This window comes from Thamnophis elegans, chromosome 17 (assembly GCF_009769535.1).
Source record: "Thamnophis elegans isolate rThaEle1 chromosome 17, rThaEle1.pri, whole genome shotgun sequence".
Classification (NCBI taxonomy): Eukaryota; Metazoa; Chordata; class Lepidosauria; order Squamata; family Colubridae; genus Thamnophis; species Thamnophis elegans.
In genome coordinates this window covers 6574391-6600597 of record NC_045557.1, presented here as the reverse complement: position 1 = coordinate 6600597, position 26207 = coordinate 6574391, and the positions used below count along the sequence as shown (strand labels likewise).

Below are 26207 nucleotides of genomic sequence, written 5' to 3'. Positions count from 1 at the left end.
GAGGTCCCTCTGAGTGGTGTGAGGTCCTTTCCGGATTCCCAAAAGTCCTGGATTCGAACCTACCGCTTCAGAAGCCTTCGATATGGCAATAGGCTTCCAAAGATGCTAATAGGATGTAGACCAGCCAGAGGCTGACGAAAAACAGGGTGGACAGAAGTTTGGGGATTCGGGGGCCGCCCAGCTCGCCCCCCACAGGAGGCCGGCGGCGGTACAACAGCACCGCGATGCTGATGAAGGCAAAGATGGTGAAGAGCGTGACGGAGAAGGCCAGGGTACCCGGTTGCACCTCGAAGCGCTTCCCCTGGCTGGCCCAGTAGCTGGCGGCGATGGTCCAGGCCACGCCGATGCCCAGGAAGACGTTCACCGCGTTGCTGCCCGTTACGTTACCGATGGAAGCGTCGGCGTGCTGGTCTTGGATGGCGGCCACCTTGCTGGCGAAGGTATCTGGAAAAAGAGATGGAGATGAGTGAGCCAAGCCACCAATGTGGGTTTATGGGCCCTTGCCTGGAATTTGTTCTGAGCAAATTCCTTGTCCCAACAAAAAACCCTTTTATTAATTGACTGTGAATTCTGCTCCTTCACATCCAGCAAAGTCTTTCCAAGGAGGATTTATGGTCACAGACCTTATCTGCCTTGGAGAGCTGCCAGGCCGATCTCTGCAAAACTTGGCCAGGAGTCTCGGAGAGTCACAAACCAATTAAGCAAACTAATGGTCTCCTGCAAACTCCACTCCCCTTTCGCTCCTCTTTTATTTCCTCTGGGAGGGGCCATTCACCGTCCACCTGTGGCCTTACACCCAAGTCGACCCCTGTTCCTTAGCCATTCCCTTCGTCAGGCAGCTCTGCGTATGCACACACTGGGAACAGGCTCCAGCTGTTCTTCTGCCTCACTGATGCCTGACTCGGAAAAGGCAACTGATAATTGGCATACGCCCCTGGCCCCCTCTCTGCCTCCAACTTTTGGTCCTAATTATATCAGGCATTGTAGCCAATATCAGTGATTTAATAGGCCTCTCTTGAAATCCACTCATTCCTGCCCATGATTAAACCAGTATTTCTCGAACTTTGCAATTTTAAGACCTGTGGACTTCAACACGCGGTGTGCTGGCTGGGGAATTCTGGGAGTTGAAGTCCACCCATCTTAAAGCATGCTGGCTGGGAGATTCTGGGATTTGAAGTCCATTCATCTTAAAGCATGCTGGCTGAGGGATTCTGGGATTTGAAGTCCATCCATCTTAAAGCATGCTGGCTGAGGGATTCTGGGAGTTGAAGTCCACCCATCTTAAAGCATGCTGGTTGAGGAATTCTGGGAGTTGAAGTTCACCCATCTTAAAGCATTCTGGCTGGGGGATTCTGGGAGTTGAAGTCCACCCATCTTAAAGCACGCTGGCTGGGGAATTCTGGGAGTTGAAGTCCACCCATCTTAAAGCATGCTGGCTGGGGGATTCTGGGAGTTGAAGTCCATTCATCTTAAAGCAAGCTGACTGGGGGATTCTGGGAGTTGAAGTCCATTCATCTTAAAAGTTGCAAAGCTTGAGAAATGTCAGTTTAAAGTCCTGAAACTCACACAGTTTCAGTTAACCAAGGATTTTAACTCTGTCGACCCCCCCAAAAAACCCTTGCTCATTCCCAAAGCGAGATTTTTCAATGGGACAAACAGCCGTTCACAAGTGTGCCTATTTTGCAGAGAAGCTGCAAAATGAATGAATGAATAGACGCAGTCCACAACTTACGACTAGAACTGAGCCCCAAATTTCTCTCATTCAGTGACTTTTGCCCTCTTTTTCGACTTTTCTTGCTGCGCTTGTTAAACGAATCCCTGCAGTTTTTAAGTTAGTAAACTGTTGTGGCCCAGCAGGAGCCGTTGGAGCTGCCACCAGACTCCGACAGCGAGGGGCCCTAGGAGTCGGCCCTGGAGGATGTGGAGGACCCTAGACAGGGTTCTGACTCTGAGCAGGGCGCAGAGAGACTGATTGGCCACCAGGTGGCGCCTGAGCCTTGGACCAGTGGGGAGCAGACAAGGGAGAGTGATCCAGAAACCAACAGTGAGTTGTCCCAGGATGCACGCCATCGAAGAGCTACTCGGCGTCAAGAACAACTACGTAATTACAGGAGGTAATTACACTCAGCTGATGGTCATTAGGCTCCTCTCCAGACTATAAAACAGACTGCTTGTGCCACGCCCTTCTTGCAGAAGTCAACGCTTTGACTAAAGAGAAACGAACTTGGCAGGCTGGATTGCTGCCAGAGTTTGTCTGAATTGCTGCCAAGGTTTGTCGGCCTTGCTGCCAAGGTCCTTATCTGTTTGTTTACTTGGCTTTCAGCCACCGAGATTCTGCTCTTGTTATTAAAGGACATTCTCATTAAGCGTGTCTCGGCTTCCGTTACTGGACGGAGGAGTGGGTCAGAACAGTAACCCAGTTGTTAAGCAAATCTGGCTTCCCCCCACTTGACTTCACTTGTCAAAAGGTGGCAAAAGGAGAATCACACACACCCCCTCTCCCCTCCCGGGACACATCAAAGGTCATCAATCCGAACCAGTTGCCAAGCGCCCGAATTTTGATCGCCTCACGGGGGACACTACAAAAGTCGTAACTGCGGACAACGGTCGTAACTTGGAAACGGCAATAAGTGGAGGACGACTTGCACGCCAATAACAAAAATTTTAAAAAGTCGCTTGCCGCTCTGCTATTCAGACCAGCTATTTCTGAAAAAAAAAAAGAGGGGGGGAGGGTTCGCTCCCAAATTCACTGGAATGAACGAGTGGGTTTGCACTAATAATAGGGCGCTAAATTCCTAGCAGCCCATCAGAATCGAGAGAAGGGAAAAAGTGGCGGGCAAGCGAGCAAGGAAACATTTGCACGTCACTCCTCCCCGACTTGGGAGATGCAATGTTATCGTTACCAGCCTAAAAAAAGGATAAGAGGCTGTTTCGTTTTTTAATTGCAAGGGCTTGTTTTTTTCACCCCCTTGTTTGACGGGCGAAGTGAAAAGGCGTTTTGCACACGCCTGCTTTGAAATCCACCCGGCCCGTTTTCCACGTCGTGGTGTTGTGTCAGCTGTGCGTTTCGTGAGTCGACTTTCGGCTCGCTCAGCCGCGAGTCCCTGACATTGTCAGGGCCCCTTGGGTGAGTCAAGGCTCCTTAAATAGCAGAAAAGCAAATTTAGGACTTGCTCCGGAGGGCCTGTCAAAGCCCTTGGTGGGCAAGGGGAGGGGGGGGGTGCATCTGGGGAGACCAGGATTATTTCAAGAGAGCATCTGCAACACGGGAGCGGCCCGACAGCTAAACCCCTGTGGAATTCTCATGTTTGTGTTTATTTATTTTTTTAGAGGGGCAAAAGGGGGGGCTTTGCTTTTCATTCCCTCCAGAAATCGTGGGCACTTCCATGACTGGAGGTTTTTAAGAAGAGATTGCACAGCCATTTGTCTGAAAGGGTTGAGGATCTCTTGCTTGAGCAGGGGGTTTGACTAGAGGACCTCCAGGGTTCCCCCTTGGTTCTATTCTGCTGTAGTCTAATTCTGTTCTATTCCTATTCCTATTCTCTTCTCTTCTGGTCTACTCTTATTCTATTCTATTCTATTCATATTCTATTCTATTCTGCACTATTCTATTCTATTCTGCACTATTCTATTCTATTCTGCTCTATTCTATTCTATTCCTATTCTGCTCTATTCTATTCTTATTCCATTCCCTTCTGCTCTGTTCTATTCTGTTCTATTCTATTCTGCTTTATTCTAATCTTATTCCTATTCTCTTCTGCTATATTCTATTCTATTCTTATTCTATTCCCTTCTGCTCTATTCTCTTCTCTTCTGCTTTATTCTATTCTATTCTTATTCCTATTCCTATTCTCTTCTGCTCTATTCTATTCTGTTCTGTTCTATTCTATTCTGCTTTATTCTAATCTTATTCCTATTCCTATTCTCTTCTGCTCTATTCTATTCTTATTCTATTCCCTTCTGCTCTATTCTATTCTATTCTATTCTATTCTGCTTTATTCTAATCTTATTCCTATTCCTATTCTCTTCTGCTCTGTTCTATTCTGTTCTGTTCTATTCTATTCTTATTCTATTCCCTTCTGCTCTATTCTATTCTATTCTTATTCCTATTCCTATTGGCTTCTATTCAATAGCCAAGGTGGCGCAGTGGTTAAATGCAGCACTGCAGGCTACTGCTAGATCAGCAGGTCAGCGGTTCAAATCTCACCGGCTCAGGGTTGACTCAGCCTTCCATCCTTCCGAGGTGGGTAAAATGAGGACCCAGATTGTTGGGGGCAATATGCTGACTCTCTGTAAACCGCTTAGAGAGGCCTGAAAGGCCTATGAAGCGGTATATAAGTCCACTGCTATTGCTATTCTCTTCTGCTCTATTCCTCACAGAAGAATGCAGCATATCTGATACCACCCATCCCCACTTGACCACTCTGTGTCTGGACATATGTGTGTGTGTGTGTGTAAGGCCCTCCCGCACCCGTCACTAACCAGGCACGGAAGTACCCAGCGCCACGAACACCACCGCCGTGACTGAGTCCTTGAGGCCGATGGTGCAGCCGAAGTGAGAGGCCAGGTCTCCGGTGAGGGCCGTGAGCACCCCGATGAGGCAGATGGAGACCAGGAAGCAAGCCCAGCCGCACCAATACTCGGTGGGCGGCACGAAGGCGAACAGAACTTTCCAGAAGACGGTGAGGAAATGCATGATGTAGTCGAAGCAGGAAGGAAGGCGGTCCTCGCCCGAGTCGTCGTCTTCATCGTCACCTGTCAGGGGTCATAAAAACTCGGATTCGGTCTCTCTCGGTAACAGGAAGAAGAGTTGGAAGGGACCTTGGAGGTCATCTCGTCCCACCCCCTCCCCCTCCGCTCTCGCGCGAGACCTCTACTATTTCTGATAAATGGCCATCCGGTCTCTTTTCAAAAGCCTCCGGTGATGAAGCACTCGCAACTCCCACAGTAACAAGAGTTGTAAGGGGGACCTTCGAGGTCATCCAGTCCAACTCCCCCCACCCCGCTCTTGCGCGAGACCCGGCTCTTGCGCGAGACCTACACTACCGATACTGAGGCACTCACAGCTTCCGAAGGGCAATTTATTACCAACAAATTGTTGTCCTCAAAACGGCAGGAATTCCCTCTTCCTTGTTTCCGCCGCCCCCACCCCCAGCCCTGCCTTGAAAACGTCACTCTACAGAACGAAGTTGGGACACAACAAAGTTGGGACACAACACACAACAAAGTTGGGACAAATCCGGCCTCCATTTTGACTCCCAACATGCTACCCCAGGCTGTTGTTAACCTGGGTTAGTTTTCAGAGGGGTGGGTGTTTCACAGTAAGCCAGAATTTGGGGTTACTGGAAGGGTCGGGGAGTTTTGCTGTGGTTGAGTGGACGCTGGGCGGCTACGTCAATCAATGTCATCGCGCTCTGATTGAACCCCAGACGTTGCTGCCGACAGCACACCCTTGATGGAACGTCGTTTTATCGCTCAAAGAGCAATCAACGTTAACCCATATCGTGTGGCTGTAGTATCATTAATTACTAGCTGATAACCTGGCGTTCCCCGCGTATTTATTTATAGGGGGAAAATGTCCGGATCAAATGTAATTTCTAATGTTGGATTTTCCCCCTTACCAGAGGGAGCCCCCTTGTGGAGTACTGTGAAGCTGTCACCATGGCACTGTACAGTAGAAGCCAGTACGGCAGTACAGTAGAAGCCATTTTAAGGCACAACAGCCTGCATCTTAACAGAATACACACCCCCAAGGGGCGTTAGGGGTGTCTTACCCCCCCAAATATTTGTTTCCAGAGAGTAAGTCATCTGTGTACCAAGCTTGGTTGAAATTGCTTGAGGCGTTCCAGAGTTATGCTGCAACACACACACACACACACACACGCGTGTTCTCTCTGTTGCTTTGCATGCATACGGAGGGCTTCCGCACAAAAAATTCCTTGGGTGTCCAATGGCGCTTGGCCAAATAAAATATTCAATTCAATTCTCTTACCGGCACTAACCGTGACGGCGCTTACGAACTGCTCTCGCCAGCTGCTGCTTCCCACCACCAGCGCCAAGTTGGTTTTCTTGATCAGTTTGTCCACTGTGCTCTGGAGGAGAAGAGGTTGGAGGGAGGTGAAATGGGGTACGTGGGTGGATCTTGGGGGGAAGGGGGGGCTCCCCCCTCCCTGTTAGCAATTGTTTTGCTTTCAATGTCGCCGTCTGATCGAAGCTAATTTAGCATAGCTTGGCATGGAATAAAAGATAAATGTTCTTTAAAAACTGTGGCTCACGGCCACAGAGAAAAGACAGAATGAGAGAGAGAAAGAGAGACAGAGAGAGACAGAAAGAGAGACAAAGAGAAAGAGAGAGAGTGGGAGAATGAGAGACAGAGACAGAGAGCGAGAAAGAGGCACAGAGACAAAGAGACAGAGAAAGAGAGAGAGAAAGAGACAAAGAGAAAGAGAGAGTGAGAGAAAGAGAGACAGAATGAAACAGAGAGAGAAAGAGAGAGTCAAAGAGAAAGAGACAGAGTGAGAGAAAGAGAGACAGACAGAACGAGACACAGAGAGAAAGTGAGAGAGAGACAGACAGAACGAGACACAGAAAGAGAGAGAGACAAAGAAAGAGACAGTGAGAGAGAGACAGACACAGAGACAGACAGGAGAGAGAGAGAGAAAAACACAGAGAGAGACAAAGAGAAAAAGACAGAGTGAGAGAGGGAAAGAGAGACAGAGACAGAGAGAGCGAGAAAGAGGCACAGAGACAGAGAGACCGAGAAAGTGAGAGAGAAAGAGACAAAGAATGAGACAGAGTGAGAGAAAGAGAGACAGAATGAGACAGAGAGAAAGAGAGAGAGTCAAAGTGAAAGAGACAGAGTGAGAGAGAGAAAGAGAGACAGACAGAACGAGACACAGAGAGAAAGTGAGAGAGAGACAAAGAGAAAGAGACTGTGAGAGAGAGAGAGACAGAGAAAGAGACACAGAGACGGACAGACAGAGGAGAGAAAGACAGAGAGAGAGAGACAAAAAGAAAGAGACAGAGAGAAAGAGAGAGACAGACAGAACGAGACACAGAGAGAGAAAGACAGAGAGAGATGGAGAGAGAGAGAGAAAGAGACAGAGAGTCAGCGAGAGAGAGTCAAAGAGAGACAGACAGACAGAGGGAGGGGGGACTACCTTAAACTCGTAAGATTCCTCAATTATAACTTCAAGTTTGGCGTTTTCTCCCAAAGTGGGGTACCCCATTTTGGAAATTTTTTCCTGCTCTCCTGCAGGCAGTTGATTCTCGTTGGTGTCACCTAGGATAGGATGGGGGAAAAGAGATTGCCGTTATAACGGACCTGGGAGAAAGACCTTGAGCAACGGAGGAAAAAGACGCTGCTTGGGGAATGGTTAGATAAGAGGCTGCGTAGCCCTCAGCTACACAACGGACGGAGAAAGAAGACTCAAAGGGACTCTCTCTAACTTCTCCGGATTTAAGTGAAAACCGGATTTTGTGGGGGGGGGGGAATTTCTTTCTTTTTCTTCTTCCCATCCTTACCGTGCCGGATTCCGATGTCCAAAATAACCGGGGGTCCCAACTGCAGGTGGAAGTTCTTATTTTTTTCATACTCCTCATCGTCGATTATTTTAATCTCGATGTATCTTCTAAGAGAGGGAGAAAGAAACCCGTTCAAACTGAAACTCCCAACATCGCCACAAACTCTTTTAATTCCTTTGCACCAAAATGTTTGCAATTTTCTTTTTTTTTAAAAAAAAAACAACAGCTTCTATATTTTCCAGCTTTCGGGGTGCAGGACAGTCGTAAGTGTGAGGACTGGCTCAAGTTTTTCCAGTGCTGTTTAAAGCAACTTTGACGTAATGTCAAAGAATTTGTAAGTCTTAGATCCTCCTATTGTTTGTTCGGCATACACAACCACACAGGTAATCTTCGACTCAACAACCATTTGTACCGTTGCAATCACTCAAAATTACTTAGGGCCAGTCCTCACACTTATGACTGTTACAGCATTCCCCATGGTCGATCAAAATGGAGGCAATTGGCATGAATTAACGATGGAGGCGGCCTCTCGCAATCACCATGTGGGATCCACTGCCATGTTTCAGAAACGGAGTAAGTGGGGTCCCCTGCTTGAGTGGTGGGTTGGACTAGATGACCTACAAGGTCCCTTCCAACTCTGTTAATCTATTAATATCTTCCCGGCTGGCTGCCAACCATCAAAAGTCAGTGGGCGAAGCCAGATTCGCTTAATAAAACCGCGATACACTTAACAAACTGCGCCGATTTGCTTAACAACCCGGGCAAGTCATCGCACCGGGCCCAACTCACTGCCTTGCTTAGCGACGGACATTCCAATCCCCCACTGTGGTCGTAAGTCGGGGACCTCCTATACGTTTCCCTGCAGTTATAAGCAAAACGCCGTTCCGTGCCGAGAATAATTTCTCTGCATTTTTTTTCCCCACTCGTGGCCTCCGGTTAAAGCGGAAAAAAAAGTAGTATCTGAGTTTATTCTATTTTATTTTTTTCCCCACTTTTACCCGAGGCCACGGAGTTTGGCTCCAGTTCCCAGCGGTAAACATCTGTCGGCAGCCATTTGACGGCCACACTTCGAAGAGATGACAAGGCAGACATTTGTTCCTGGAGTCCTTTTCTATGAGCAATATATATATTTTCTGAGGTTTTCGCGGGTGTTAGTATGTAGGTCTTTGGTTATTTGGGTTTTCTCCCCCGTAAAATTGGAGGTGTCTTGGCGACGTTTCGACGAAGTCTCATTCGTCATCTTCAGGCTTCGTGCTTCCAGGAGCAAGACACCTCCAATTTTACGTGGGAGAAAACCCGAATAACCAAAGATTTACATTATATATATATAAAATATAATATAATATAATATAATAATACAATACAATACAATACAATACAATACAATACTATACTATACTATACTATACTATACTATACTATACTATACTATACTATACTATACTATAATATAATATAATATAATATAATATAATATATGTGTGTGTGTGTATATATATACATACATACATACATACATACATACATACATACATACATACATACATGTTGTATTTGTGCTGATAAATAAATAAAGGGAGACTAGTATAGATCTATTTCAAGCTATTTAGCTCTCATCAGCTAGCCATACCCTTACTGGGATTCGAACCTGGGCTGTATTACATTTTAGGTAGATGTCTTAACCATTAAGCCATTAAACCATTATTTATCAGCACAAATACAACACAAATGTAACAAAGGCAACAGTAAAAATATTGGGTTTCTGTCGTGATGGTCTCTTGTGACGAGCCGATAGACAGATAATGGAAGCAGTTAGCTTCCATAATTGGGGCATACCAGGGGTTGTGACACTATATCTATCTATCTATCTATCTATCTATCTATCTATCTATCTATCTATCTATCTATCTATCTATCTATCGATATCGATATATATATATATATATATATATATATATATATATATATATATATATATATATATGATAGAGAGATAGAGAGATAGAGAGATAGAGAGATAGATAGAGATATAGATAGATAGAGAGAGAGAGAGAGAGAGAGAGAGAGAGAGAGAGAGAGAGGATTAAGATATACAGGGAATTTATAGCTAGGACTCCCAGTGACATCAGCCCTGCTCAACCCCTCTGGACAATCAAAACCTCTGGAAAAATCAGTTCTAAAATCAGTTTATAAGGTAAAGGTAAAGGTTCCCCTCGCACTTATGTGCTAGTCGTTCCCAACTCTAGGGGGCGGTGCTCATCTCCGTTTCAAAGCCGGAGAGCCAGCGCTGTCCGAAGACGTCTCCGTGGTCATGTGGCCGGCATGACTCAATGCCGAAGACGCACGGAACGCTGTTCCCTTCCCACCAAAGGCGGTTCCCATTTTTCTACTTGCATTTTTTACGTGCTTTTGAATTGCTAGGTTGGCAGAGGCTGGGAGAAGTCACGGGAGCTCACTCCGTTACGCAGTATTCGAACTGCCGACCTTTCTGATCGACAAGCTCAGCATCCTACCGCTTTTTGCGATTTTTCTCGCAAAGGACATCAAAAGATGCCAAAAACCCTTGTAGGTTTCATTTAGCTCTGCCCTAAGAAACCCGAACTAGGGTTTAACCGAACTAGGTTAAAGGAGAAAAAAGGCCTTATTTTGAATGGATGGAGCTGCATTTCTCCTCCTGTCGCTCGCTTTAAACTTTCTGCGTCTCCTCCGTCACGTCTGGCACCCTTCCCATGTGCCAGGAGGGCCGCGTTTCACACCTTCTCCTTTTGGGAGGCCGGCTTGGGTGCCTCTCCCCCCCCCACCCGTGTTTTCACACCCGCCTGTTGACCCAGCGTGTCCTTCCACCATCACCCCTCGCTCCTCTCGCCAATTAGGTCAATCTCTGTCAAGTTGGGAGGCTAAGCGAGACGAGGCTTGGCAGAGGGAAGATTGAACGTTTCCAGAAATTAATGCCATGTGTCGGAGGCTCGGAGGGGTTTGCTTGGTGGAAGGGAGCCCCGGTGGGAAACGGTTTGAGGCTGTTTGAAGCCGTGGCCTCTGCTGTTTGTGTTGCAAACGGATGTGGGTCTTTAGCATGAAACGATGGTGTCCCTGAACATTGGGCAAAGTGCCACGAATTGAACTAACTCTTGGGTCCCCCTTGCATATTTTTAATAACAGGCTATAATGTCAACACTAAACATGAACTTAATGAGATCTCTCTCTCTCTCTCTCTCTCTCTCTCTCTCTCTCATATAATTCTATCTTATTCTAACCATTAATCTTTCATTCTATTATCCTCTCTCTCTCTCTCTCTTTCTCTCCCTCAATCATCTAATTCTAACCATTAATCTCTCATTCAATCATCCTCTCTCTCTCTCTCTCTCTCTATCTATCTATCATCTCTCTCTCTCTCTACCTATCATATAATTCTATCTTATTCTAACCATTAATCTTTCATTCTGTTATCTTCTCTCTCTCTCTTTCTCTCTCTCAATCATCTAATTCTATCTTATTCTAACCATTAATCTCTAATTCAATCATCCCCTCTCTCTTTATCTATCATCTATCTATCTATCTATCTATCTATCTATCTATCTATCTATCTATCTATCTATCTATCTATCATCTATCTATCTATCTATCTATCTATCTATCTATCATCTATCTATCTATCTATCTATCTATCTATCTATCATCTATCTATGTAATTCTATCTTATTCTAACCATTATTCAATCAACCTCTATCTATCTATCTATCTATCTATCTATCTATCTATCTATCTATCTATCTATCTATCTATCTATCTATCTATCTATCTATCATCTATCATATAATTCTATCTTATTCTAATCATTAATCTTCCATTCTATTATCCTCTCTCTCTCTCTCTCTCCCTCCTAATTCTATCTATCTTATTCTAACCATTAATCTCTCATTCAATCATCTATCTATCTATCTATCTATCTATCTATCTCTATCTATCTATCTATCTATCTATCTATCTATCTATCTATCTATCTATCTATATATCATCTATCTATCTCACTCTACTTTATGCTATGAAATTCTATTCTATCATTTTTTCATTCTCTCTCTCTCATATCTCTATCAAACTATCTATCACATTCCATCTATTTCATTCTATCTATCTCATTTTGTCTGTCTGTCTCTTTATCAATTCCATTCCATTTATCTCATTTTATCTTTTAATCAAACTCATTCTAACATTCTATCTGTCATCTATCTCTTCTCTCTCTCTCTCTCTCTCCATCCCTCCACCAGGGTGTATCTATCCATCTCTCACTGTCCTTCCTTCCTTCCTTCCTTCCTTCCTTCCTTCCTTCCTTCCTTCCTTCCTTCCTTCCTGCCATCCATCCATCCACCCTGCCTGCCTGCCTGCCTGCCTGCCATCCAATATCTATTTATCCATCCACCCATTTATCCATTTATCCATCCATCCATCCATCTATCTATCTGTCTGATTCTTGCTCCAGATGCCTTATAAATTGAGGACTACCTGCACTGTTCTGTTTAAATATTATTTGATTATCCATGATGTATGTTGACTTTATGGCTGTTTTTATGATCCCGTAAGCTACCAAGCGTCAATACAATTCAGCAGTACAGAAACTACTGTCAGAAAAAGCACTAAAATAAAATCAAGGAAGTCCTGGTTGAACCTTGTTTTTATTGTCGTCTACAAAATCTGCCCGGCTCTTTAAATCTGCAGGGATTCATTTAAGAACCCTGGCGAAAAAAAAGTCTGCAAAATTTAGTCTGACTCACTTAACAGTCGACCTTGCCTAGCATTGGAAATTCTGGCCCCCATTGCGGTCGTAAGCCGAGGACTTTGTCAGTAAGCATGAGGTGTCATTCTTCCCATGTCTTTTTTTTTTTTTTTACATCTTCATTTTCCTCCTCTAAATTTTCTCCGCAACAGCCCTGTACGGTAGGCTGTTGCTGGGAAAAATGACGGGCCCGAAATCATCATAAACCTGCCTATTTACTGATTTTTTTTTAATTATGTTTTTTACCCTTTCTTGAAAGAGGAATTAAAACTGGAAAATCCCTGAAAATAAGACCTCCCTGGATAATAATCCCTCCCCCCAAAATAAGCCCTCCCCTAAACTATTTAAACACATGCGCAGCCGGTCCCCGCCATTTCCTGGGGGAGGGGAAGGGGGGGGAAATATTCCACACGCCCCACACCAGTGGTGGGTTTCAACATTTTTTAGAACCTCTTCTGTAGGTGTGGCCTGCTTTGTGGGAGTGGCTTGCTGGCCATGTGACCGGGTGGGAGTGGCCAACTTGTAAAACGTAGTGAAACTCACTTAACAACGCTCTTGCTTAGCAACCAAAATGTTGGCTCAGAAACTCTGGCATTTGAAGCACGCAAGTCTTAAAGCTGTCAAGTAACAAGACCCTCGCACCCCTAACCCTTTAGGAAAAAAAAACCCAGGGGTGTTCAAACTTGACAGCTTTAAGACTTGTGGACTTCAACTCCCAGAATTCCTCCTCCAGTCATGTTGGCTCAGAAACTGGCATTTGAAGCACGCAAGTCTTAAAGCTGTCAAGTTACAAGACCCTCGCACCCCTAACCCTTTAGAAAAAAAAACCCCAGGGGTGTTCAAACTTGACAGCTTTAAGACTTGTGGACTTCAACTCCCAGAATTCCTCCTCTCGCTCTTCATCTTGATGATGTGTGGACGGGCTGGGGGAGGGAGCTGGAACCGGTTCTAAACGGCACTGTAGATTTGTGGAACCTCTTCTATAGAAGAGGTTAGAACTGGCAGGAACCCCCCCTGCCCCACATGCACCTGTCATCTACACGGAACGGCCTTGTGGAGGCCGCTCCCGCAGACCCTAGCTACCATGCTGCTTCTCTTAGTGGCGGCCGCAAGAAGAGCAGCAGGCCCAGAGACTCCAGGGCTGGCCAGAGTGTGCCAGAAACAGAGACAGGCTTTCCAGCCCTCTCTGGATCAGCTCAGTGGTGGGTTTCAGTCGGTATGGCCCGGTACGGTCGTATCGGTAGTATCCGGGAGCAGCTGACAGTATACCGGTATGGGGTGTGCGCAGTGCGTGTGCACGAAAGGAAGCGCGGCCTCGTGAGCACCGTACCGGTAGTGACAGGGAGAGGAACCCACCACTGGATCAACTGATCCACGAGCCACGGGCCGAGGTTAAGGAGCCTCCTGGACCTCAAAAATAATAAGACCTCCCCGAAAATAAGGCCTAGCATTTATTTCGAGGGTCAAAAAAAAATAAGACCTGTCTTTTTTTCAGAGAAATTGGGTAGTTTTTTTTTTAATGTGCCCAAAAGTTTTCGGAGTTTGTACCATAGTCAGTAAAACACACCAAAAAACCCACAAACATTTTGTACTTAAATGTAGTAAAAATCCCTTGCTGCCCTGCTACTGTGGCTTATATCTTTTCTGGATTATTATAAACATTTATCATCTCCCACCGCCTAATTCCCGTAGTAGCCGACTCCTTCCTGCCCGAACAAAAACCCATTAAAACAAATTAAAAACCGTTAAATCTGATAAACGGTGTACCGAAAGCTGGAAAATTTTAATATCCAACCACGTAATTGTCGGAGTGGAAAATAAAATAAACGGGGTAATTTGAAGAGGGCAACGTAGCTGATATTTAAGACCTTGCAGAAGTGGGAGAGGAAGAAAAGAGAGCCTAGAGTTATTTGGGAACTGGAGGATGGTTTTTGTGATTCCCGGCGTGTGTTTTTAGGCGGTTGGAATGGGACTCTCCGGCGTTTGAGAAATCTTGGCAATAATGAAAAGCCGTTGACTTGAACTACGGTGCCACCACCAAAAAGGCCACGCTCCTTATTGTAAGCTTCCGTATGCCAGTGCGTATCATTCATTGAGGACCCGGATTGTTGTTGGGGGCGATATGCTGACTCTGTAAACCACTTAGAGAGGGCTGAAAGCCCTATGAAGCGGTATATAAGTCTAACTGCTATTGCTATTGCTATTTCTTCATTTTCCAGGCCCTGGGACTAGTCCTCCGCTAACAGCAAATCATTTAGCGACCGTTCCAAGTTACAACGGCGCTGGGGGTAAAAGGGACTTACGGCCATTCTTTCACACTTAACGACTTGCAGCATCCCCAGTGTCACGTGATCAGGGATGGGTTTCAACCGGTTCGCAGCGGTCCCTGCGATCCGGTTGGTCGCCGAACGCGGAAGTAAGTAACTTCCGGGAACGGCGAAGGCCCGCACCCGCACCCGCGCGCGCCCGCTCCTTACCCGGTTTTGATGAATTCTGCGCTTCCACGCATGCGCAGGACGCATACAGCGCCTGCGCGATCCTCCAGGAGCAGCTGGAGCATCGCACAGATGCTAGTCTGCATGCGTGCGCCGCACGCGTGCGCGAGGACGCCGCACACGTGCGCGAGGACGCCGCCAGCCTCGTTCCAACCGAACCGGTTGGAACAGGGCGAGAAACCCACCCCTGCACGTGATCGAAATTCAGACGTTTGACAACTGACTCATATTTACGACGGTGGCAGCGTCCTGGGGTGGGTGGGTCACATCATCCCATTTTGGGACCTTCCGACAAGCAAAGTCCACGGGGTGGGGGGGGGAAGCAGATTCACTTAACAACCGCGTAATTAATTTAATAACTTGCAGGGATTTAACAATGGTGGCAAGAAAGGCAGTAAAACCAGCACGTACTTACGACGGCTGAAAACATCCTCGCCTCCCGCAATCACCATCTGTGACCTTCCCCGCTGGCTCCAAAAGCCAGACTTGCTGAACAATCACTTGATTCACTTAACGACTGCAGTGATTCTCTTAACAACCGTGGTTGAAAGACGTCCTAACATCAGGCTCGCTTAACTCCTCCTCGCTTAGCAACGGTCATTCTGGAGCCAGTGGGAATCGTAGGTCATTTGTGAATGTTTTTAATCTGCCGTCGTCTTTACTGTTTTAATGTTTCCCAAAGGTTGTTTTGTGTTGTTGGACAAAACATGAACGGCAAACAAATTTTATAAATGAATACAATTGTCGGATGGTCCCAAAATTGGATCACGTGACACACACACACACACCCAGGACGCAGCAACCGTCGTAAATATGAGTCAGTTGCCAAGCGTCTGAATTTTGATTACGTGACCCTGGGGATGCTGCAAGGGAAGTGAGAAAAAATTGCCGTAAGTCCCTTTTTCCCCAGCGCCGTTGTAACTTGGAACGGTCGCTAAATGAACTGCTGTTAGCCGAGGACTATTCACAGGGCCTGGAAAATGAAGAAATGATACACACCGGCATACAGCAGCTCCCAATAAGGAGCGTGGCCTTTTTGGTGGTGTCCCCGTAGTTCAAGTCAACGGCTTTTCTTTATTGCCAAGATTTCTCAAGCGCCGAACAGTCCCATTCCAGCCGCCTGAAAACCCAGGCCGGGAATTACAAAAAACACGCTCCAAATAACTATAGGTTTTTTTTTAATTCCTCCCCAAAGCCTTAAATATCAGATACGTTGCCCTCTTCAAATTACCCCGTTTTTATTTCCACTGTAATTGTGGGCCCGTGTGCCATCGCCAGCTACTCTTCTGCTTTCTGGTGTGCACATCACAGCAGCCAGCTGCTCTTTGTGGGTGCCGGAGCCCTGCAAAACGGCAACAAAACATACCGTTTTTCAGGCTATTTTCGGGCTGTTTTTCGATCCAAAACTGTGCCAAAAATGCGCTGAAAAATGACCCAAACTGCCCAAAAAACAGGAATGTGTGTGCCAGCCAGCTGGTCTTCACGTTTCCAGTGCTCTGGCACGCACGCAGACCAACTGGCTGGTGCATGAGTATGCTAGAAACCCGGTGCTCTGGCGCCCAAGCACATTCGTTTGGGGCATTCTGTGTCGAAAAGGTTCGCCATAACTCGATAATCCATTTTCCCACCTCCCGCACATTCACTGTCCTTCCTCCCCTTTCCGCCATTCCCATCGGGGTCCCCATGCCGTTATCTTACACCGTCTCGTCGTTCTGAAACTCCACCTTGCCGGCTACTTCCTCGTAATCCTCGCCGGCTTTAGCCGTGCCCTCGATGGTGTGGTAGGGGATAGCCACTCGCCCGCGGGCCCCCGAAGTCCTCAGCACTTTGATGTGCACCACGCCGACGCTTTCGCTCACTCGCTTAGAGGGTCCCTCAAAGGTAAAGATACCGGCGTGGTCGTCATCGAAGATGGTCACAGTGGCCATCTTGGAGGGCGCGAGACAAGCTTTCGGAGGGGGGGCCGGACCCGGCTCGGCCCAGGCTGCCCTGACGTTGCTGAGATGGACGTAAAAATACTCGTCCTCTTCAAAAATATCGTCGTCAATGATCCCCACTCGCAGTTCCTTGTGCGTCTCTCCTGGCTTGAAGAGCAAGGTACCCTCTGCAAATTCGTAGTCAGAGCCAGCGTTCGCGGTCCCGTCTTCCGTACGGAAATCCACTCGCACACTGACGCAGGCCAGATCCCCTCCTCGACGGGCCACGGTCAGGACCACAGAGCCACAGTTCTCGAAGCACTGATAGTGAGCTGGTTCGAAACCGACTCTGGTCACTGATTCGTCTTCCTCCGTCTGGACTTTCTGCATGCTGATCGCTTTGCGGGCCTGATCGGACGCGTGTTTCTTGAGGATATTCCCGGCTCCGATCATCATACGGGTTGCTTGGATGCGGTAGAAAGCGCGGCTTTTCTGCTGCTGGACCAGTACTTGATAGTTGGCCATTTCGATCAGTTGTTCCATGTCCTTGTCGGGATTCTTCTGTTTCAAATCACGCAAGGTGCGTGCCATGTCCCTGCGGGCCTCCTCGTCTTGATCCTTCCCCGTATCGCCCAGACCTTCCGATCCTTCCTTGAGCGAGTTATCCATCTCGATGTCCATTTTCGGGTAGCCGACGTCGCCCTCGCTCTCGATAATGAGATTCCGCGTCTTATCCGTCCGGTACCTTTTGTGGACGTACTTGTAGAAGAGGAGTCTGCGGTCAGCCACCCAAGCTTGGAGGACGCAGATTGGGAAAAACAGGAAGGTGAGAAGACCTTCCCACAGTTCCACCTCGCCGGGAGAGAACCAGGCCAAGATGAGGTACAACCAGATGTAAGCAAAGATGCTCCAGGCCGCCGTGACGAAGAAAACCCGCAGGTGTTTGATGCGCCGTACCTCACCTTGAGGGACGACGTGGATGCAGACGGCGATGATGATGAACATGTTAAAAGCGGCGCTGCCCACAATGGTGCTGGGGCCCATGTCTCCTGCATGGAAGCCATGCCCCACGATCTCAATGATGGACAGGAGTATCTCGGGGGCGGACGACCCCAGGGCCATCAAAGTGAGGTTGGAGACCGTCTCGTTCCAGATACGAATGGTGGTCGTTGTAGTCTCCCCGTTGGGTTTCTTAATGGTGATCTCCCTCTCCTGCGAGGTGATGACTTCAATGGAGGCCATGAAGCGGTCGGCAATGATGGACATGCCCAGGAACATGTAGATGAGGGCCACAAAGTAAACAATGGCCCGGGCCACCTTATCTCCCACGGAAGGATTCTGAGGGAGCCACACAGGTAAGATTACACCTTCCTGGCACTCGGTGACTTCCTGGCACTTGGAGCTACGGTTGCCACCGTCTGGAGAAGATGAGCCAGTCCTGGGCAGACCCAAGGCATCGTCCACTGTGGCCAGCAGCGACGGGAGGAACAGAGCTAAGAGCAGGATTGACGTCTTCAGCGGAGACATGGTGGAGATGACGACTCTGGGGAGAGAGAGAGAGGAAAGAAAAAGGGTTACAGAGCCCATCACTCACAGCTGATATTTGGGTCTCCAAGGGCCACCACGAGATGATTCATAAACACTCCAAAGATGGCTCCCAACGTTATCCCTTGAGCGTTTCTCAACCTAACTTTAAGATGAGTGGACTTCAACTCCCAGAATTCCCCAGCCAACCACACTGGAATTCTGGGAGTTGAAGTCCACCCATCTTAAAGCCTGCTGGCTGGGGAATTCTAGGAGTTGAGGTCCACCTCTCTTAAAGCCTGCTGTCTGGGGGATTCTGGGAGTTGAAGTCCACCCCTCTTAAAGCTTCCCGGCTGGGGGATTCTGGGAGTTGAAGTCCACCTCTCTTAAAGTTGCTGCTCTAAAGTAAACTTTATTGGACTACAGTGACCCAATCTCACTACAATTCATGGTAGCTGTAGTCCAATATTCTGGAGAACACGCCGTAGGAATCGAGCGAGACAGAGTTGGCCTAACCAAGACCTCCAGTTCTCCATCTGGCCTCCCAGATTCCCTCCCACCACGGACGAGATCTTTCTCAAGAAGTTTTGGATTCTAGGCCAATGCCTCCTGGGGATGATTGGACGCGGAGTCCTCCTGTTCTCCATATGATGGCCAAGGGAGACGACTGGATTTGAAAGCTCGTCTGCGGCACGTCAACCGTCATACCATCACAAGTTTGCCTTCACCGGGAGAGGAGGATGAATCAGAAATCTACTTCAAAGCATTTATTGACATCTGTGTTTTTATGGAAGACTTTGCAACACAGAGTTTGCTCCAAGGAGCAGGAAGAAGAGAAGAGGCAAGGCCGCTGACTTCTGCAGAGGGACGCCCTTCTGCAACTTGTGTGCCTCACTGGAGCCAAGATTTCTGCTTAGGCTTTATTTATTTAATCTGCGTCCCGCCTTTAATTAATTTTCACAAATAACTCAAAAGTGGGGAACCTATCCGACGCGCCTTCCTCCTCCTCCTCTTTGCCCCTGTAACAACAATCCTGTGGGGTGGATTGGGACGAGAAAGGGATGGGCCCAACGTCATCCAATTGGCTTTGGTGAGTCCTTGGTGCTCTCGGAGCTTGGTGGATTTCCTTGCAGGCGTTTCCTGACCCAACTAGGGAACATCATCAGTGCTAGAAGGGAGGGAGAGGAGGAGGAAGAGGAGGAATGGGGAGTCCTTGGTACTTTTCTGCGCTTGGTGGGTTTCTTGCAGACGTTTCATGACCCAGCTAGGGAACGTCATCAGTGCTAGAAGGGAATGGGGATTGTGGAGAGGAGGAGGTGGTGGTGGTGGTGGTGGTGGAGGAGGAGGAGGAGGAGGAGGAGGAGGAGGAGGAGGAGGAGGTGGTGGTGGTGGTGGTGGTGGTGGTGGAGGAGGAGGAGGAGGAGGAGGAGGAGGAGGAAGCAGCATGAGAATTGGAGTCCTCAGCACTGAGTGAGCTTGCTCATTTTCTTGAAGACGTCTCCTGACCCAGCTAGCTAACGTCATCTGTGCTGATCGGTGCTTAACAAACGATCTCACCTAACGCCCAAAACCTCGGGCTCAATTGCAGAAGGCGAGGACTACCTGTACGTAGAGGGAGCCGCAAGGTTGCTCGGACAACCCACCACCCTGGGGGGGGGGGTCTACAGGGGCGAGTGGACGGCCCACTGGGGAGCAAGACCTCCCCCCCCACGCACACACACCCGATTTTCTGCCAGGCGCTTTTGGCCAGCTGCCTTTGGAAGGAGACCAATCGCTTCCCTGGTTTTTCCGCTTCGGCCTGCAGAAAAGTTAGTACGACGTCCCGCGTGGCTCCTGTCCAGAAGGACTTGGAAGCCGTTCAGCTTTATCTAGACCTGACACTGGCTTTCGGCGCTGCCTCCGGACCGCCAACAAGAATCATTGTGTGCTTTTCGCATCCTGATCTGGGTCATAATTACGCCCCGGCTGAATAATCACCAGCGTGAGAACTTCCTGGAGAAGTGACCTTGGACGAGGGAAGTTCTTTCAAAGCTCTTGGGACAGGGGACACATGTCTCCAGGGGGTTCTCGATTTACGGACACTCCGTTTGTAAAAGGTAAAGGTTCCCCCTCGCACATACGTACTAGTCGTTCCCGATTCTAGGGGGCGCTGCTCATCTCCGTTTCAAAGCCGAAGAGCCAGCGCTATCCGAAGACGTCTCCGTGGTCATGTGGCCGGCATGACTCAACGCCGAAGGCCCACGGAACGCTGGTACTTCCCCACCAAAGGTGGTCCATATATTCTGACTGGGAGACTGGGAATTCTAGTCCCTCTTTAGGCATGAAAGCCAGCTGGGGGACTTTGGGCCTATCACCAGGAGACCGGGAGCTCTAGTCCCTCCTTAGGTAGTGAAAGCCGGCCGGATGACTTTGAATCAATCACCAAGAGACTGGGAGTTCTAGTCCTTCTTTAGGTATGAAAGCCAGTTGGGTGAGACTGGGCCAATCACCAGGAGAGTAGGAGTTCTAGTCCCGCCTTAGGCACGAAAGGCAGCTGGGTGATTTTGGGCCAACCACCAGGAGACTGGGAGTTCTAGTCCCTCCTTATGGCAAATTGGTGACTGAGCCAATCCCCAGGAGACTGAGAGTTCTAGTCCTGCCTTAGGCAATGAAAGCCAGCTAGGTGAACTTTGGGCCAACCACCAGGAGACTGGGAGTTCTAGTCCCTCCTTACGCATGAAAGCCAAATGGGTGACTCTGGGCCAATCTCCAGGAGACTGAGAGTTCTAGTCCTGCCTTAGGCAATGAAAGCCAGCTAGGTGAACTTTGGGCCAGTCACCAGGGGACTGGGAGTTCTAGTCCCGCCTTAGGTACAAAAGTCAGCTGAGTTACTCTCTTTCCGCCCAATCTACCTTACAGAGTTGTTGTTTTTTGGGGGGGAGAAACGGAGGAGGAAAGCATGTTCAATAGCTTGGAGTTATTCGTAAAAACAAATACACATAAATGAAAAGTAAACCTTGAGTATCTTAAATTGCTACCTTAATGACTTCTTCCCAGCAGAAATCCTTACGGATTTGCCCGGCGGTTATCATTTCTACCTAAGTGGAAATCTCCTTTTCTGACGTCACGCTAGAATGCCGGGAATAGGAGGCTGGCACCATTAAGCACACGCAGTGACACTGAAGTGCAGAAGCATGTTCTGGGCCAGCCCCACCCACCCATCATTAATTCAGATTCCAGAGAGTATCTACTATCCCGTTTCTCGCTCTGCCGGTTTTCCCCAGCCCACTTCCTCTCCCCCACAGGATGAAGGAAAGGCGTTCACCCTTCTTTTTCCCAGATCTCTGAATTTCTGTATTTATGACTATTTATTTATTATTCATGTAGCGTATGGCAGGCGATTATTTATTGATTGATGACCTATTATTTATTTATTATCTTTGCGAATGCTCCAACGTTGGAAGTTTTAAAGAAGATGTTGGATAACCATTTGTCTGAAGTGGTGTAGGCTTCAGGCCTGAGCGGGGGGTTGGACTAGAAGACCTCCAAGGTCCCTTCCATGATCCATCCATCCCATCCCTTTCCATTCCATTATCTGATTATCAATTGTCTATTAGTTATAGATTATCTAACATCTAATTAATCAATTTCTATTTATTATTTATTATCTAATTTTCAATTGTCTATTTGTTATTTATCTAGCATCTCTATTAATTTCTATGTATTATTTACTTATCTAACTATCAATTTCTATTATTTACTTATTGTCTAAATTATTGTTTTCTATCTACTTATCTCATTATCAATTTCTATTGATTATTTACTCATCAATTTCTATTTATTATTTAATCATTATCTAATTATCAATTTCTATTTACTTATCTTGTTATCAATTTCTATTTATTTTTTTCTCATCTCATTCTCAATTTCCCATATATGATTATTATCTAATTATCAATTGCCTATTTGTTATTTATTTATTTATCTGGTGTCTCACCAGTTTCTACTCATTACTTACTGGTCCAGTTACCGATTTCCACTTATTATTTATCTAATTACCGATCGCCTATTTGTTATTTATCTATCTAGCATCTCGTTATCAATTTCTATTTATTTACTTATCTAATTATTGATTTCCATTTCTTATTTATCTAATTATCGATCGCCTATTTGTTATTTATCTATCTGGCATCTCATTATCAATTTCTATTTATTTACTTATCTAATTATTGATTTCCATTTCTTATTTATCTAATTATTGATTGCTTATTTGTTATTTATCTATCTGGCATCTCCTTATCAATTTCTATTAATTTACTTATCTAATTATTGATTTCCATTTATTTATCTAATTATCGATCACCTATTTGTTATTTATCTATCTAGCATCTCATTATCAATTTCTATTTATTTACTTATCTAATTATTGATTTCCATTTCTTATTTATCTAATTATCGATCGCCTATTTGTTATTTATCTATCTGGCATCTCCTTATCAATTTCTATTAATTTACTTATCTAATTATTGATTTCCATTTATTTATCTAATTATCGATCGCCTATTTGTTATTTATCTATCTAGCATCTCGTTATCAATTTCTATTGATTTACTTATCTAATTATTGATTTCCATTTCTTATGTATCTAATTATTGATTCCCTATTTGTTATTTATCTATCTAGCATCTCGTTATTTGTCTAGTATCTTATCGATTTCTGTTTGTTATTTACTTATTATCTAATTGTCAATTGACTATTGGTTATTTATCTAGTTAGTAGATAATTATATCCTTTTCTATTATTTACTTAGATAATAGCTATTGATTATTGTTTATTTGTCTAGCATCCGATGATCTGTTTATTGATTATCCCTGTTCTTTTACGGTGACTGGTATTCTAACTATCCGGTAGGTTCTAGTTCCCATCATCCCCGGCTGATGGTCACGGAAAGGCAAGGCTAGCAGGAATCATTTTAATCTCGTGGTTTGTATACGTATATTTTTTCAGAAACATTCCTGCGCCATCAATTGAGCATTCTCCTCTCTCATTATACCATAAGTGCTGCCGTAGCCGTTTGATTATCCTGGCAGCCGTCCGACCAATTCTGCAAATCAGGCCAACTCTTCTTTCAGCGATTCTTAACGTTGGACGATGGGAGTCCAACCTTCGCCTTCCAAAAAATCAGATTCGGAAGAGAAATTTCATTTCCTAATAACGTGTCGATTCCCTTCGCTTGACTCCAGGTTTAACCCGCGAAGGGAGCTGGGCAAATTTATCTCAGGGGAAAGAAAAAATCTTTTCTGTTATAAATCTTTTCGGCCGGGCCATTTCTTTTCAGCTCAACGGCTGTCCAGCACCAGGCGCCAAAAATCCGGCTAATAAATATTGGTTTTATTCTTTAATCAGCCTTGCGTTTGATTCAGCTAGGACTCTGCAGGGTTGAAAAGGACTGTTTAGTAAAATCCCTGGAGTTTGGTTCCTTTGGGGGGGGGGGGGAAGGAAGCCCAATCAAAGGCCAATTTTCTTTTAATTTATACGCCACCTTTAATTAATTAATTAATATTTTAAAAATAAGGCAGTGGAGATGCTGAAGACTTCCGTCTCCTCTTATTTTCCTGACAATGACAACGTTGCGAGGTGTGCTGGGTTGAGAGAGAGAGAGAGAGATGGACTTGCCGGAAGTTGCCCACGCCTAAGGAGGGACTAGAACTCCCAATCACCTGGTGATGGGCCCAAAGTCACTCAACCGGCTTTCATGCCTAAGGAGGAACTAGAACTCCCAGTCTCCTGGTGATTGACCTAAAGTTTGCCTAGCTGGCTTTCATTTCCTAAGGAGGGACTAGAACTCCTAATCTCCTGGTGATGGGCCCAAAGTCACTCAACTGGCTTTCATGCCTAAGGGGGAACTAGAACTCCCAGTCTCCTGGTGATTGACCTAAAGTTTGCCTAGCTGGCTTTCATTGCCTAAGAAGGGACTGGAACTCCCGATCTCCTGGTGATGGGCCCAAAGTGACTTAACTGGCTTTCATGCCTAAGGAGGAACTAGAACTCCCAGTCTCCTGGTGATTGGCCCAAAGTTTACCTCGCTGGCTTTCATTGACTGAGGAGAGACTAGAACTCCCAGTCTCCTGGTGATGGGCTCAAAATCACCCAGCTGGCTTTCATGCCTAAAAAGGAACTAGAACTCCCAGTCTCCTGGTGATTGGCCCAAAGTCACCCAGCTGGCTTTCATGCCTAAGGTGGTACTAGAACTCCCAGTCTCCCGGTGATTGGCCCAAAGTTCACCCAGCCAGCTTTCATTGCCTAAGGCGAAACTAGAACTCCCAAACTCCTGTTTTTTTAGCCAATAGGCCAGACTGGTTAGTTTTAACTGATTCTTTGATCTCCCCTTTTCCCAAACTGGGGTCTGGAACTCTGCCCACCGCTACTAATTCGTGGCTTAAAGAGAGATTTGTAGCCCGTAATCATGGTTACGTTGCATTTTTTTAAAACTTCGCATGGAAAAAGGGGATTCGTTTTTCTCTTGCTACACTGCAGAAATTAAGCGGGAGCCTTGGAGTTTAAGACTCGCCTAACGACGAGACCTCGTTTTGGGCACAAGCATTGAGGGGAGTCCCCCCCCCTCTGGGAAGGAGCCTACTTCCTCGGTTTTTTGACGGTTAACGTCACACCGTCGAAAACAAACGTTCGTATGTGTGAAAATGGTCATAACTCACTTTTTAGTGCCATTATAACTTCGAACGGTCATTAAGTGAACTGTTATAACTCGAGGACTACTAGTATTGTAAAAGCAGGGGGGGAGAAATATACAGATAGTCCTTGACTTACAACCATTTCTTTAGGGATCCTTCGAAGTGACCTATGACCTATGTTTCACACTTACGACCATTCCAGCATCACACAATCAAAATTCAACTGGCAACTGACTCCTATTTATGACGACCGCAGCGTCCCGGTGTGTGTGTGTGTGTGTGTGTGTGTGTGTGTGTGTGTGTGTGTCTTTTGATCCCCACTTTGCGACCTTAACCGGCAAGCAAAGCCGACGGGGAAGCCAGATTCATTTAACAACCATGCGACTAACTTAACAACCGCAGCGATTCGCTTAACAACGGTGGCGGAAAAAAGGTCATACCGTGGAGCTCCCTTAACGACCGTCTCGCTTAGCCACGGAAATCGGGGGGCTGAATTGGGCGGTCATCAGTCAAGCACTCCCAGAGTTGCGTAACTGACACCAGGGAAGAAGCACCACTCAGAAATACTCACACCTTCCTCCATGTAAGTATATAGTTTGAAAACCGTCCCTCCCGTCGGCCTGCCCACAACTTCTAAAGCCATCGTGGAAGACCGTGGAAGGCTCTCAAAGGAAGATATTATGGGGTCTGAAGCCCCCCCTACCCTTTTCACTTCCAGGTGTCAAAAGAGCCGAGTTCCAATCCTGCCCAATCCCCTCTTTCTCCTAAACCCCCCCCCCCCCCGGGATGGGCAATCTTCCATATAATCCCTTTCCGCTAATCCAGCCCCGCTGTGTTTTACCTCCCCCCCCAATAAAACCCCCCAGTTTTCTCCCCTAATTGATGAGCTCCCTGCCAAAACCTTCCAGGATATGAAATTGGGAAATCTGAATCCGCAATCTTTGGATTTTAAATTCATCCCCTTTAAAGAAAAGGTCCCCAAAATTTCCATGCTCCTTCTGATTCGGCGTCCGCCCCCCTCCCCCTTTGAGCATGGGGTGGGGTGGGGAAGCCAGGCCTGAAGTTAGTGGGGGGGGGACACCCTGACTGGCCCCTCCCTTACCGACACACCACTCAACCCCCCCCCCCCCACCGTTTTCTTTTTAAAAAGGGGCTTAAAGTTTCTGTACTGAGCCATTTTTGGCACAAACATTAAGGGGGGAAAAAATGTGCTTGGAGCATCTGCGCTACTGCAGTGATCGCGCATAGAGAGCCCCGAACCGTGCCGGGAAGCACGACAACTCTATGGTGGGAGATGTGGGGCCGG

The 26207-nt window shown here is 46.7% G+C and overlaps 1 protein-coding gene across 3 annotated transcripts; it reads right to left on the bottom strand.

Annotated features, from left to right (window-relative positions):
* Nucleotides 1-67: 67 nt before the first annotated feature.
* LOC116520042 (sodium/calcium exchanger 1-like) lies at nt 68-18239 on the bottom strand. Of its 3 annotated transcripts, XM_032234188.1 has the most exons (7): nt 16489-17999; nt 7553-7631; nt 7413-7451; nt 7161-7268; nt 5993-6092; nt 4483-4755; nt 68-444 (listed from the first exon to the last, which is right to left on the bottom strand). In XM_032234188.1, the coding sequence occupies exons 1-7, from the start codon at nt 17982-17984 to the stop codon at nt 68-70; spliced, it is 2472 nt and encodes an 823-aa protein (XP_032090079.1). In that variant the 5' UTR covers nt 17985-17999. The 3 variants fall into 3 exon arrangements, with proteins under 3 accessions (XP_032090079.1, XP_032090077.1, XP_032090078.1); XM_032234186.1 differs by lacking the exon at nt 7413-7451 and having other exon boundaries at nt 7161-7282; nt 7525-7631; nt 16489-18239; XM_032234187.1 differs by lacking the exon at nt 7413-7451 and having other exon boundaries at nt 7161-7244; nt 7472-7631.
* Nucleotides 18240-26207: the final 7968 nt, after the last annotated feature.